Source organism: Ursus americanus, chromosome 3, assembly GCF_024610735.1.
Source record: "Ursus americanus isolate L20-20 chromosome 3, mUrsAme1.1.p, whole genome shotgun sequence".
Lineage (NCBI taxonomy): Eukaryota > Metazoa > Chordata > Mammalia > Carnivora > Ursidae > Ursus > Ursus americanus.
The window spans coordinates 5,406,521-5,421,974 of record NC_142129.1 but is presented as its reverse complement, the minus strand read 5'-3'; the positions used below and the strand labels follow the sequence as shown (position 1 = coordinate 5,421,974).

Below are 15,454 nucleotides of genomic sequence, written 5' to 3'. Positions count from 1 at the left end.
CCCTCCAGTTTATTTTGTTAATGAACTAGCTGAGATTCTAGGATTTTGCAGATTCAGTGGGGAGTTGTTATATTCTAGTTTATCCATTTCTGACTTCAATATTTTATGAGGACTTGGGAGAAAGTAATAAGGTCCAGAATAGAAAAAGAAAGAGAGAGAGAAAGGAAGGAAGGAAGCAAGGAAGGAAAGAAGGAAGGAAAAGGAAAGAAAAGAAAAGAAAAAAGAAAGAAAGAAAATGAAACTTATGGGGGAAGATTTTAATTGTTAGCATTATTTAATAAGGGAAAGAAGTGGTCAAAGCTAACTTGACTATATATAACATATTCTGAAAGGCAGAGTTAATTAAAACAGAACATACACTATTAAGTTTAGAGATAAGCTGAAATTATATCTAATATTTCTACTTATAAGAATTGTTAAGATGCTAGCGTATATTAAATATAGGAGTTCATAAACTTTTAGTATAAAAGGGAAACTTTTCTTCAAAAAATTACATTCTCAATTTGGAAGCAAGAATCTATATATTTTTTGTGTACTGTAATTTTAGAATCCTGGTTTTACCAAATGTTATTTTAAGGGATAAATGAGCCATTTTGGTTATCCTTAAAACTTAAAAAAGAAATATCTTTAATCTTGTCCTAGAAATCTCAAATTATAAGTAATTTAGGAGTAAAAGTAAGAGATTTTTAGAGATTGAAAGATCCATAAAATATAAAGGAAATGTTAATAGTTTCAAAGAAATAAAATCAGTTTCTAATACACGGAGTTGAAAATTATATGAGGAAATGGAAACTAATACCTCAATTTTCATAATAATCTTAGACTGCTATTTAGATGCTTTAAAAACATTAATAGGAGGATTTCTAGCTTTATTTAATCTTACTTTGGTAAAAAAACTTGTATAAAGAAGTAACGTTGGGCTTACTGTTTTTAATGGACCTTGTATTTGCCTTTGAAAGTAAAGAGATAATTGTAGATATTCTAAGTGTGCAAACTCGCTGAAAAACTAAATGCTTTATAACAGACACACAAAAAACCTGTTGTAGCTAATGAATTCAGCTAAGTTGCAGGGCACAAGATCAACACACAAAAACCAATTGTATTTCTGTACGTTAGCAACAAACAGTCTCAAAATAAAGCTAAGGGAACAGTTCCATTTACAATAGTATCAAATGGAATAAAATACTTAATAAATTTAACCAAGGAGGTGTGAGATTTGTACACTGGAAACTACAAAACTGCTGAAAGAAAGAAAAGTAGACCTAAGTAAATGGAAAGACATGTTAGGTTCATGGATTGGAATACTAAATACTGTTAGGGTACTAGTACTAACCAAAGCGATCCATAAATTCAGGGCAAACCTTATCAAAATACCAATGGCCTTTGTTGAAAAGATGGAAGGGCTGATTCTAAAATTAATGTGGAATTGCAAGGGGCTCTGCATAACCAAAACAATCTAGGAAAAGTACGGAGGTGAAAGGCTCACGCTTCCCAATTTCAAAACTCTCTACAAAGCTGCAGTAATCAAAAGAGTGTGATATATTGGCCTAAGGACAGACATATAGATCGGTGGGTAGAAACAAACCTGTGACATTTCTGGCCACTTAATTTTTCAAAAATATGGCAAGACTATTTAATGGGGGAAAAATAGTCTCTTCAACAAATGCTGTTGGGACAAACAGATATCCACATACAGAGGAGTGAAGTTGAACCCTTACATGTAAAAATTAACTCAAAATGAATTGAGGACCTAAATATAAGAGCTAAAACCATAAAACCCTTAAAAATCCTAGAGATAAATCTTCTTGACCTCGGGTTTGGTAGTGATTTCTTACATGACACCAAAAGTACAAGTAACAGAACAAAAATAAATTGGACTTCATTAAAATTAAAAACTTCTGTACATCAAAGAAGACAGGAAAGTGAAAAAAGACAACCCACAGAATGGGAGAAAATGTTTGCACATCCTGTTTCTAACAGGGGTCTGTTATCCAGAATATATAAAGAACTACAGTTCAACAATAAAAAGACAAATAGCCCAATTTAAAAATGGGCGAAGAATCTGATAGACATTTCTCCAGAGACGAACAAGCACATAAGATGTACAGCATAGTTACTACGGAATTGCAAATCAGAACCACGGTGAGATACCATTTTACACTTGCTAGGATGATTACAATTTTTTAAAAAGGAAAAGAACAGGTGTTGGCCAGGATACAGAGAAACTGGAACCTTCATTCATTGCTGGTTCCTCAGTAAGTTAGAGTTACCAGATGATCCAGCAATTCCACTCCTGGGTATATACCCAAAAGAATTGCAGACAGATGTTCAAACAAAAATTTGTATACAAGTGTTCATAGCAGCACTATTCTCAGTGAACAAGGTGGAGAGAACCCAAAGGTCCATCAGTTGATGAAAGGATGAGCAAAATGTCTTTCCATACAGGGATTTATTCAGGCAAAGAAAGGAATGAAGTTCCAGCACATGCTGTAACAAGGAGGAACCTTGAAAATGTTATGATATGTGAAAGAAGCAGGACAAAAGGTCAAATACTGTGTGATTTCATTCATTTCTAGACATTTCAGTGTCTGGAGTAGGCAGATGCGTGGAGACTAGAAGCAGATTAGTGACTAAGGGGGCTGGGGAGGGGGTAGCGGGGTTGTTTTAATGGGTATGGAGTTTCATTTGGGGGGTGTGAGTAGCTGCAACTGGATATGCTGGCTGTGCCACGTTATAAATGTGCTCAGTGTCACTGAAGGTAAACTGTATGTTATGTACCTTTACCACAATGAAAAAATGAAAAACCTACTCAACTTCTGTAAAGAATACGTGATTTAGAAGGAATTAATATAAATCAATATAGTGATAGTTAAAAGTATGGTGATTGTCGAATAGGACATTATCATTAAACAGTCAGGGGGAAGAACTTGTACATTTTAGAAGGATTATCAACAATACATTTAAAATTAAAAATAGATTTTCTAATTTAATCTGCAGTCAATTATAAAAGAACTTGAACTAGCTCCTCTGAGGCGTGGCTGAATACCGTGTTCTTTTTATCCATAGTTTACACAGCCAGACACCATGCGAATGCCTATGATGGTGTGGGGAGTTCTTCCATAGCTTATCGTTTTCTAAAGTGGATACAAATAAATGAACTAATACTAAGCTTGCAGGAGCTTCCCAGTACTAGTTTAACTGAATCATTTTGCTATTTGATACCTTGCGTATATTGCTTTCAAATGTAGTAGTAAAGTTGCTGTGGTCATAACTGAAAAAAAATTTTAAGTTAAAAAACATAGCTCCTCTGGCATGCTAGTAAATTGGCTGTGATTTTATATGAGCAGGGGAAGGACAAAAGTAAGCTAAAGTGATTTTTCCCCCCAGTTTTATTGAGATAAAGTTGACATATATAACATTGTATTAGTTTAAGGTATATAACATAATGACTCCATATAAGTATATATTGTGAAATGATTACTACAATAAGTTAAAATTGATCACATCACATAGTTAAAAATGTTTTTTTCTCGTGATGAGAACTTCTAAGATTACTCTTAGCCACTTTCAAATAATACAATGCAGTGTTACTACCCACTGTCACCATGCTGTACCTTACATCCCCAGAACTTCTGTACCTTGTAACCAGACTTCACCCAGTCTGCACCTCTCCCCACCCCGCCTCTGGCAACCACGTCTGTTCTCTATCTCTAGGAGTTCTTTTTTTAGATTCCACATATAAGTGAGACCATACAGTGTTACAGTATTTGTCTTTCTCTATCTCACATAGCATAATGCCCTCAGGGTCCATCCATGTTGTCACAATGGCAGGATTTCCCTTCTTTCATGGCTGAATAATATTTCTGTGTGTGTACTACACTTTATCCATTCACCTATCAGTGGACACGAAGTGATCTTTTAATATGGAATAATTTTTCATCAAGAGATATAGATTAGAAAATAATCCTTTCAGTATCCAGTATAAGCTAGTCCTTTGATTTATTGAATCAAGGAGTATTTATTGAGAATCTAGTTTGTGCAAGGCACTGTCCTAGGTGCTGGGTATCAGGCAGTTTTTATTTTAGGTTTTGAACATGATCAAAGTCTCTGTTCTCATGGAGTTTGCATCCTCTTATAAAATGTTAATAGACCATCATTCTTTTGTATTTAAAAAAGGATGTACTCCACACCAAAAAACCCAAATAATGTAATTTTAAAAAGGACAGAAGATATGAACAGACATTTCTCCAAAGAAGACATCCAGATGGCCCACAGACTCACGAATAGATGCTCAGCATCACTCATCATCAGGCAAATGCAAATCAAAACCACAATGAGCTGTCACCTCACACCTGTCAGCCTAACATCAAAAACACAAGAAACAATTGTTGGTGAGGATGTGGAGAAAAAGGAACCCTCATGCACTGGTTCAGCCAGTGTGGAAAACAGTATGGAAGTTCCTCAAAAAATTAAAAGTAGAATTACCATATGATCCAGTAATTCCACTTCTTGGTGTATACCCAAAGAATACAAAAACACTACACTGAAAGGATACATGTTACCCATATGTTTATTGAAGCATTATTATAATAGCCGAATTATAGAAGCAACCCAAGTGTTCATTGATAGACAAATGGATAAAGATGATTTGCTGTGTATACACACAATGGAATATTACTCAGCCTTAAAAAAGAAAATCTTGCCATTTGCAACAACATGGATGGATCTAGAGGGTATAAGTGAAATAAGTCAGAGAAAGACAAATATCATATGATTTCACTTGTGTGAAATTTAAGAAACAGAAAAGAGACAAACCAAGAAACAGACTCTTAATGAGAACAAACTGGTGGTTGTCACAGGAGGTGGGTGGGGATGGGTGAAATCGGTGAAGGGGATTAAGAATACATTTATGATGATGAGCACTGAGTAAGGTATATTGTACACAAACTAATACAACACTGTATGTTAACTGTATTAGAATTTCCTTTTAAAAGTCTGTATTACAATCTAAAACCATGAAAAGTTAACTAGTAACAGTTAAAATGTCAGCACAATTCTGTCGGTTATTGACAAGGACTGAAAGTAATCCTCAGGTGGTTGAGAGTCACTGTTCAGGGGTATCTTAATACATGGAAAACACTGTATAATAGAAGCAGAACAGGGAATTCTGTTTTCATTATTATACAGCCAGTAAGAAGAGAATATGCAAGGACACTAAATACTGCTTTAAAATGAAGTTTCTAGAATTGTAATAAAAATATTCGTCTAAAAAAAAAAAAGATGTACTCCAGCTTTAAAAGCTCATAGAAAAAGCATATTAAGAGGTAGTGTTTCCCAAAGTGGATCTGGGGACTCTAGTCACCTGTGGTCAAATAAATTGTGGAAGCAATGCGTTCTGTATGCCATCCCCTCACACCTGGGTATCTGTAAAACAGTCAACATTATTAAAGGATCAGGATTGTCCTTCCATTCCAAATAAAACAAAACCTATTCAACTTTCAAAATCCATTGTTTCCCTAATTGTTTGACCATGAAATCCTTTTTTTCTTTTTAACATCTGTTAATGTCCTGTGGAATTAGATTTCTGTGACCAGACTTTGGGAAATGCTGGGACAAGGGAGTCATTCTATGAGCAGAGGTTAAAGGTTTGATATGGGAAAGAGAGCGAAAAGAGACATTATCCTTCTTATCCTTCTATGTCAAGGTAAGGTTTCTGAATGTTAGAGCAAGAATGTTAAATTGTAGTGATTTTGATGGGATCTCTGATGGAATTTCTTGGCTTTCCTGACTATAAAGCTGATTAAAGTCTGAAATCAGAGACGTTTTATAGGAAGGCTTATCAATAATCTCATTTTTAGGGGAAGGGCACCTATAAAAACTTGCCTGTCATTGGGACCTGTTGTCCATATGGGTTCTATAATCTATGGCTTTTATGGAAAAATCATCATTAAAGTCCTTTTTTTTCTTGGTCATATGTAAGTTTTTCTCTTGAAAATATTCTTAAGATTATGCCTAGTGAGCAGGTATCATTTATGGTGAAGGTATACCTGCTTTTTGAGCTAGACTGACAAAAATTTGACTCTAACTTCAATTTACTTTTTTGAAAATGGAGACAAGCTAGATTTGAGAAACATGGCTATTTGATTGTAAGAGGTTAAAGTCAAGATTTTCTTAGGATCATAATATAACAGTAACTGTAGCAATCCTTTCCAGATTCAACATACTGACTGTAACTTCAATCTTTTGCAGGTATGATTTTTAATGAACGTGATCAGGAATTGAGAGACTTGGGCTATCAGAAACATGCCTTCAACATGCTTATCAGTAACCGCTTGGGCTACCACAGGGATGTGCCGGACACAAGGAATGCTGCGTACGTTTCTCCTTAGTTCATGCTGCTGTGTTTTAATGACAGTGCTTTTAGTGGCATTATAGTAAGTCATGAGGATGGTGTTAATAAGTTGCGTTTAGGCTTCATTATTCAGGACACTAGAAAACTTAAGACAGAATTCCACTCCTCTGACACTGGAAGCTTGAGATTGCACTAACAAAGTTCTAGAGCTTACTCTGTCTCTTTTGAAATTTAAAATCATAGGGAAAAGGCAAGCGGTATTAACTGCATTTAACTAGGTAAACTTCTGAGCATAAATTTGTTTTAAATGTTTATTTGTGGCAAAGGAATTAAAAATCAGTGGAAGAATATTACTCATTTCACTTTTCTGTCTTCATCATTTTTGTTGTTTCAAAGGCTTTTCATTCATATGATTGGTCACTCAGTCATTCGACAGACTTTTTGAGCACCTTTGCTTTCTAGACACCGTATTAGGTCTTGGAAATAAGTAGAGTGAGACATAGTCCCTAGGATCACGGGGTTTAGGCTCTAGCTGGGGAGATTGATAAGGGAACGGGTAATTGCAGTAGTACAAGAATGAGGGCTGTGGTAGGAACTGGTCACGTGGGGACCCCGAAACCAGGGTGATAAGGGAAGGCCTCCCATGCATGGGGAACAGATGGAGGCATTACTCTACTTGGAAAGGCACTGAAACCATTCACTACAGCCATAGTCGAGGAACGCCAGGAGACTGGAGTTAGCCAGGGCCCAGATGTTGGAACACTTTGTATGCCATGCAAAAGAACACCAAATGCTGGATTTTATTCTTTAAGTTAGTGATTTTTATTATTTTATAATAATAAAATAACATTTATATTATTAAATATAACATACATAAAATATAAAATATAAAATATAAAATATATTATAAAATATATAAAATATAAATATAAAATATATATTATACTTATATATTATATAATATATATTATACTTACATATTACATATTATATAATATATATTTATAAATATAAAATATATTGTATTATAAAATATAAATTTTATAAAATATAAAATATAAAATATATTTTAAAAATATAAAAATATTTAATAATTTATATATAATTTATAATAATGTATACATATAAAATTTATATTTTTTTATTGTTGCTTGAAGCCTCCTAACCCTTATCACATAGTTGCTCAGTAGAAGCTCTTCCATGATCTTGTTATGTCCTAGTTTAGTCAAATCTTTTTCTATTGGGCAAGAAATAAAATTTTCAAATATAAAGTTTTATATTTCTGTTACTTCCTTTTGAATGTTCATTGTGAAGAAGCTAAACATTAGCTTATGAATACTGCATTAAAAACTTCTGGTGATTTCATACAAATAACACATTTTTATGTAACCTCTGTACCAAAGAGAGAAAAAAAATCATTTTTTAAATGTTAATCTAAAAATAAGCAGAGTAGCAGGTATTGGAGAGAGAAGTTATTAACAAACTGTAAAACTCTTGAGTATGACACCACAGTGTATTCTTAAATGCTTTTTAAGAAACTTTTGTTACAATGTCGGAAAGAGGCTGAGCAGGAGGCAGTTAATGTTTAGTGAACAATGACCTAAGACATTTGAGCCTTTTAAGATGTCACGTTTTCTTACGTGTGTCTTTACAGATGTAAAGACAAGTCTTACCCTGTGAACCTGCCAGTCGCTAGTGTTGTTATCTGTTTCTACAATGAAGCCTTGTCTGCCTTGCTCCGTACTGTGCACAGCGTCCTAGACCGCACGCCAGCCCAGCTCCTTCATGAAATCATCCTTGTGGACGATGACAGTGACTTCGGTAAGGGATGTTGTAGCTGATACTGTGGGATCCAGGCTGTTGGTCGCGGTAGGATTACCATCAGCAGCATGAGCTGATAGTTCAGACGTCTGGCGGGTGTAGGACTCCGGTCCACGCAGTTGCAGTGGAGTCAGCAACAAGTATCTGCTTGTTGATGAGAGGATAATTTTGAGGAAACAGCATTAGCTTTGTGATCTTTTTACACACTGTGCTATTTAAGTTTGGCCTTTGAGGTTTTTCCTTGGCTTAACCTTTTAAAAAAAAAAATTATTTCAAAATAACTGTAGATTAGTAACAGTGGGTTACAAAGAGGTCCTGTTAGCCTTCACCTAGTTTCCCCATTGGTGTATCTGACATGATTGTAGTGCAACATCAAAACCGGGAATCTGACGTCGGTACAGTGTGTGTACAGTTCTGTGTCATTTTGTCCTGTGTGTACGTTCCCGTAATCACCACTGTGATCAGGATAAAGACGACTCCGTGACCGCAAAAATCTCCCTCGTGCTACCATTTAATATTCACATCCGCCCCCTGACCCACGCCATCTCCAGTCCCTGAGAGCCTTAATCTCTGTGATTTTGTACCTTTAAGAATGGTTACATCACTGGAGTCCTACAGTATGTGACCTTTCGACCTTGGCTTTTTTCTTGGTGTAATGCCTCGGGCTTATATTTATCTAATGAGTCTGTTACACTGACTCTCCCCAAACAAAAGTGGATTGCATTGTGATAGCTCTTAGATGATCTCTGAATGCCAGTGTTTTATGATTCAGTATATATATTATACATTTAAAAAATTTATTATTGAAGTACAATCGACACACAGTGTTAGATTTGTTTTAATTGTACAACATATTGATTCAGCAGTTCTGTGCATCACTTAGTGCTCACTACAATAAGTATAGTCCCCATCTGTCACCATACAGTGTTACTGCAGTATATTGACAATATTCCCTCTGCTGTACTTTTTCATCTCTGTGACTTACTTACATTATAACTGGAAATTTGCACTTTATATACCTTTCTTCAGTGTAGCATAGACTTCCTCAGAATGGTTTCATGTACACACAGGATGGAAGGCTCTTTATATGTGCTACTCATTTGGCTCTCAGCTAAATGAGAGATAGGTTGTATCCTCATTTTATAGAGGAGGAAATATTAAGTAATTTGCTCGAGGTCCTGTAGCTGTTAAGTGGTGGAGCTGAAATTAGACCCCTGATCCACATAGCTCTAAGCCTTCTGCTCTTTTCATTGCAGCAAGCTGCAGCAGTACATTAATAAACTGTATGCATGATAAATTGTATGCCAGTTACAGATTTTTCATTACTCAAGAGTTTATTAGCACCTGTTATCAACAACAGAATTGGTCTACCAGTTGAATATATAAAGCAAGGAAATGTACACTTAGCCCAGTGGGAACAAAGTGCTTAAACCTTTGCACATACTGAAAAAGCACAAGAGAAAATTTAGAAGGGTTAATACAAAACAAAACTTAATTTCAAAAATGAATAATTATAAAAAAAAAACCCAAGATTGTGAGTCTGGATCAAATAGAAGATTGGCTGAGTACTAAATAATAGAATTTATGGTGTTGAATTTTTTTTTAATCTGTATTTTGTTTTTCGGTTTGTAGCTATTTTTTTTTAAAGTGAAAATTCATGATAACTTACAATGGTTTATCTAACAATGGAAAAAATTACTTATATGATCTTTGAAGTTATGAAATTTAAAGGTAAAGGAGCTAGAACTTATAAAAAATATTTAGTGCCCTTGGAAGGTACTAAATTAAAAGGACATATTTACTGCTGTTATTATATAATTCTTGGTAGGAGCAACAGAAGTTGTTACAACTATTCTGAAATGGCATAACAGTAAATTACTTTGAAACAAAAGACCTACCTCATTTTTGGGTTTTAAATCTGATTTAATGCAGTCAGCTGAACATTCATTCACTCAAGGTACTCACTTCAAACATTCTTTATGCAAAGCATTGTGCCAGTTGCTGTAGAAATACAGAATAAGTCTGTGAGGTAAGTATTCTTGGCTAGTGTTTCAGCTTTTACCCTTAATTTCTTTATTTTTTCTTCATTACAGGATAAGCTATAATATTTTTTAAAAATAAAGCAGCAGAAGAGTCTATAATATTTACTTGGTAATTTGTTGTTGCAAGTACCAGATACAATCTTAGAGTAGCTATGAAAAAGTCTTTGTATATGTCTTCTGTGGTTTATTATGGGACTCTTTTTTTCAGATGATTTGAAAGGAGAACTAGAGGAATATGTCCAAAAATATCTCCCTGGAAAAATTAAAGTCATAAGAAACACAAAGCGTGAGGGATTGATTCGAGGAAGGATGATTGGAGCAGCCCACGCTACAGGTATAACTTCCTGCTGCTCTTCTCAGTGGGAGTTGAGTGACAAGGGCTTTGTCCTTGGAGCCTTTCCTGATTGTGCAGGGATCTGTGAAAAGTGATGTCTTAAATGGGCATTGTCAGCAGGAGAGATGAGGCTTGTTCAGTTCGGGAAGGGTTTCTTTATAACTCCACCCTTGTTGTCCCAAAACTCAGATTCCAAGGAGGTGAGCTCTAGAGTCCAAGTTGGTCTGTTTTCGTAGTGGCCCTTACTGTGAATTACTGTTCCTCATGTAGGTCTGTATCTTGTTTACTTATATAAGGAGAAGAGTAAAACAAAATGTAACTGAACTTCTGTAATTTTTTTACTTTAACTTTTAAATTTTTTTTAAAGGTTTATTTATTTGAAAGAGAGTGAGCGAGCGTGCAGGGGGAAGGCGCAGAGGGAGAAGGGAGAGAGAATCTGTAGCCAACTCCGTACTGAGCACAGAGCCTGACGACAGGGTTTAGTCCCATGACCATGAGATCATGACCTGAGCTGAAAACAGGAGTCAGATGGCCCCTCAACAGATTGAGCCACCCAGGTGCCCCTCTAATTTTTATTTATTTATTTATTTATTTGACAGAGAGAGAGAGAGACACACACACACACACACACACAGCCAGCAAGAGGGGGAACACAAGCAGGAGGAGTGGGAGAAGAAGAAGCAGGCTCGCAGCGGAGGAGCCTGATGTGGGGCTCGATCCCAGAACCTGGGATCACGCCCTGGGCCGAAGGCAGACGCTTAACAACTGAGCCAGCCAGGCGCCCCGCCCCACTAATTTTTTAATACAAAGTTTAAAATACGTGTACTCAAACTGTTTGATTTGAATTATGCCAATAATTCTTAAGTTCAAATACATACCTCTGGTGATAATGCATCATGATTTTTTGTTGGATAAATGGACATAATACTGAAAATTGACTTATAGGGCCACCTGGCTGGCTCAGTCAGTAGAGTGTGCGACTCTTGATCTCTGGGGTTGTTAAGTTCAAGCCCCACGCTGGGTGTGGAGATTACTTAAAAAATATAATCTTTAAAAATAAAATATTTAAAAAATAAAAAAATTGATTTATAAAACTATAAAGGTACTTTCTTTAAAATTCTCTCTCAATCCTTCTGATTCCATCAGAGACAAAATTTCCATTACAAATATATCTTTAAAACATTGCCAGCATATATTCATCTCCCCTTTGAAAAAGAAAGAACAGGTGGCGCCTGGGTGGCTCAGTCGGTTAAGCGTCTGCCTTTGGCTCAGGTCATGATCCCAGGGTCCTGGGATTGAGTCCTGTGTAAGCAGGGAGCCTGCTTCTCCCTCTCCCCCTGCCCCTCACCCCTCCTCATGCTTTCTCTTTCTCACTGTCTCTCAAATAAATAAATGAAATCTTAAAAAAAAAAAAAAACAGGTATCAAATTTAGTCTTTTGCAGAAAATATATCTGGTTAGTCCTCAGTTACATGACATTGAATCCATTGTATTTCTTTTTATGGTTACCTCTGTAAGGTTAGTGATCCTGATTTTTCATTTATGGTCTTGATATAATTTCCCTTTCAAAATAAATTTATTTAAGTTTAATGAATCAGTTTTAAAATATTAGGTATATAATATTGCAGGTAGTGTATGGATATGGCAAAAAACAATCATGAAGGTAATTTGAGAATTACAGAACTTGGGGTGTGGGGGCTTGTAGTGACATCTCCCATCTTCCCTGTCTGCCCCTTGCATCAAGATAAGCAGTCACGAGGGTTTACGGTGGCTGGCACTGCTCTCTCTACCACCCTCCTGTACACCCACTGTCCTACTTGCTGAGGGTAGCCAGGACTTCATTTTTTAGTCTGTCTTCCCTCTTTTCTCTTAAAGCCACAGTGAACTGAAGTAATTCATAAGCATCCGGTCTACAGTCATATGTAGAATGAATTCAAGGCCTCTGATTTTTTCTTTAGAATTCTAGTCAAAGAAGTACATAATGACTTGGCTGAGTTGAGATAAAGAGAAAATCGTGGGGAATGGCAAGATGATGCTATTCAAAATGTACTGTTAAGATACATTATTACTGAAAGTTTATATTTTTCAGATAACCATAGTTATTTAGTTTTTTTCCTTTATGATCTATTGGTCTTTGTTCAAATATAGTTTAGGTTTGTCAGAAGCAATTGAGGGTTGGGGAAGGGGAGGCAGGTGGGAGGATGGGGTAACTGGGTGATGGGCATTAGGGAAGGCACAAGATGTGATGAGCACTGGTGTTATATGCAACTGATGAATCATTGAACACTACATCTGAGACTGATGTACTATATGTTGGCTAATTGAATGTAAGTAAATTTTTAAAAATTAAAAAAAGCAAGCCGGTTTTGGGGAAGTCAGTCTCAGGTTCAGCGTAACCAGGTGTAATCTTACTTCCTTTAGTTAAATCAAAAAAAGTAACATTTTTAGAATTAAGAAAAGCTATGAATACATTTTCTCCTCAAAGGAACCTTGATTAAATTGATTTCACTTCACACTGAATAGTGTATAGGCTGGCGTTTTGCCTTTCTGTATTAAAGGACATCTGGTGAGCTGTGCACTGTTTACACCCTTGAAGGTCATGTATAGGCACTGAGCTTACCTGTCACTGTGGAGAACTCTTCTTGCCCGAGGCATTCCTGCTATCATTAGTTGAAGTAGGATGCCTCTTATTAAAGTAGGTACTTTTAAGGAATTCATGTAAAATCTGTATTGACGCATTTCATGGATAAACCTTTAGAACAATAATAATGCTACCTGATGATGAGATTCTAAGTTTCTCAGTTGCTAAGAATCACCATAAAGTTATCAAAGAAATTTGGAACTATCAAAGAAACCAGCACATCTTACATTTATCAAAAGAAGTTAAAAATGTAGGGTAAAATCATTATGATTTTTATTTTACTAGCTAGAAGGAAAGATATCCTATTGGCTCATGAGAGCCTCTACAGCCAACCAGGTTGGGGAATTAGGAAGGAAAGGCGGAAAATGGAAGAAGAAGAAATGAGCACGTGGCCATTGAGTGGTGACTTCAGAGAAGGGAGCCCGTGTCACCTGCATGGCGAAAGGGGTACATGGAGAGAACTGCTGTGTTGTAGTGATGATTGATAATATGGTCATGTTTCTGAGTCACCAGTGAAAACAATTATGTTCTGTAGCCTCTGTTTATTAAGGCAGGGAAATGTATCCTAAATTTAGAATTTTTTTTAGAGAAGGGGGAGGGGCGGAGGGAGAGGGAGAGAGAATCTCAAGCAGACTCCATGCTGAATGCAGAGCCCAACTCGAGGTGATTCCCAACCCTGAGATCATGACCTGAGGCGAAACCAAGAGTCAGATGCCTAACCAACTGCGCTACCTGGGTGTCCCTAAATTTAGAAATATTTTGATTGCAGTAAGTGTAATAAAAATATCTACACACAAATGGCCACTGTTTTTGCCCCGCACTCCATACCTTTCTGTCCAATTTGGAACAGAATTATTCCTGTGAGGCTTTGAATCTTTTCACTGAGGAGAATCTGAATTTATTTGTACTTGTTTCTCAATCATAGCAGTACACTTGAGGCAGAATTCCTGGCTAAAAGTCCTCTCTTCCTGATTGGCAGTAGAGTAATGGAATAATTACCGGGCTGGAAGGGCGGCGGTTGTATTTCATGCCATGTGAGCGCATCGTCTGACGGAACTGGCAGCCATACCTCAATGGAGTGCTTGCCTCCTCAGGAGAAGTGCTGGTGTTCCTGGACAGCCACTGTGAAGTCAATGTGATGTGGCTGCAGCCCTTGCTGGCTGCCATCCAGCAGGACCAGCGGACCGTGGTGTGCCCTGTCATCGATATCATCAGCGCGGACACGCTCGCCTACAGCTCGTCCCCTGTCGTGCGGGGAGGTTTCAACTGGGGGCTACACTTCAAGTGGGATCTTGTTCCCCTTTCTGAGCTCGGAGGACCAGAAGGAGCTACTGCACCAATAAAGTGAGATTTCTCCTCTAGATTTGAAAAATTCCCATCAGTACTTCTTCAAAAAAGAAAAAATATTTTAAAGAGAATCCCTTCTTTGCAGGGAGCAGAAGTGTTGGCTTAATTTGTCCATTAGAAATTCTTGAGTGCTCACTGAATTTTATATGCTGTGCCAACTCTTAAGAAAAGATTTGTGAATTAGGAATTATTCATGTCCTCAAGGATGGATCACTTAGAAAGGCAGACAAATAAGAGCAGTATCTTGGGATAATTGTTGCATAGGATATGGTCGGAGTACCCCATGTGCTGTGTTTTATGCTGATGATCGTGGTTTATTGCTTTTGTCATTTATTTACCTTCAGTTCTTTGCTAGTATGAGTGGTGCTGTGAAGAACACAGCTATATAAGCCTTTTCTAGAATTAGGATTTTTAGGGTGGATTCCTCCTCATACAGTTACAAGTCACTGTGTAGAAATTGTTTTCAGTTCTCATTCATATTCTCAATATTACAAATCTGCTTATATATTATTTATTTTTTGTTTTAAATTTCTCGTGGATTTCAGAGAGGTTTGTGTGTTTTTACTTTTTAACATTTTTGGATCTATAGTTTTTTTTTTTTTTACTTATGACAAAATAGCATATGTGAAAAGTACACATGCATATATATGTATTACGCACGCACACACAATTTAACAAATGGTTATAATATGAACACCTTTGCAGCTACCACCAAGGTCAAGACACAGCACCCAGATGCCTTCCGTACACCTGTTCCTGGTCACGGCCCCTGCCGCTAGAGCTGTCATTACCCTGACCTGCTGATCATTTCCTCGCCTTCCTGTAGTTTTACCATCTCTGCGTGCGTCTCTAAACAATATAGTTCGGTTTTGCCTGTTCTTGGACTTGATATAAAATGAAGCCATTGAACTCATTTTG

At 36.6% G+C, this 15,454-nt stretch overlaps 1 protein-coding gene, 1 long non-coding RNA gene and 1 other non-coding gene across 13 annotated transcripts in view; 2 read left to right on the top strand and 1 right to left on the bottom strand.

The window, feature by feature from the left end:
• GALNT11 (polypeptide N-acetylgalactosaminyltransferase 11) overlaps window positions 1-15,454 on the top strand; it is a 55,263-nt gene that overhangs the window by 23,895 nt on the left and 15,914 nt on the right. For 10 of the 11 annotated variants that reach the window (XM_087860682.1, XM_045792273.2, XM_087860681.1 and 7 more), the window contains 4 exons: window positions 6,250-6,373; window positions 8,007-8,173; window positions 10,424-10,549; window positions 14,284-14,533. In XM_087860682.1, coding sequence (XP_087716808.1) covers window positions 6,250-6,373; window positions 8,007-8,173; window positions 10,424-10,549; window positions 14,284-14,533 — 667 coding nt within the window. Of the gene's footprint in view, window positions 1-5,580; window positions 5,705-6,249; window positions 6,374-8,006; window positions 8,174-10,423; window positions 10,550-14,283; window positions 14,534-15,454 lie in introns of all 11 variants that reach the window. The other variant, XM_045792279.2, reaches the window with a different exon arrangement.
• Window positions 3,033-3,151, top strand: LOC123789688 (small nucleolar RNA SNORA15). The gene has a single exon (XR_006778861.1). It is a non-coding gene; the product is annotated as a small nucleolar RNA SNORA15 (small nucleolar RNA).
• LOC148110323 (uncharacterized) overlaps window positions 8,170-15,454 on the bottom strand; it is a 34,432-nt gene continuing 27,147 nt past the window's right edge. The window contains exons 2-3 of the long non-coding RNA XR_015723770.1: window positions 10,072-10,174; window positions 8,170-8,317 (exon numbers count right to left, since the gene is read on the bottom strand). This is a non-coding gene — a long non-coding RNA (uncharacterized LOC148110323). The remainder of the gene's footprint in view (window positions 8,318-10,071; window positions 10,175-15,454) is intronic.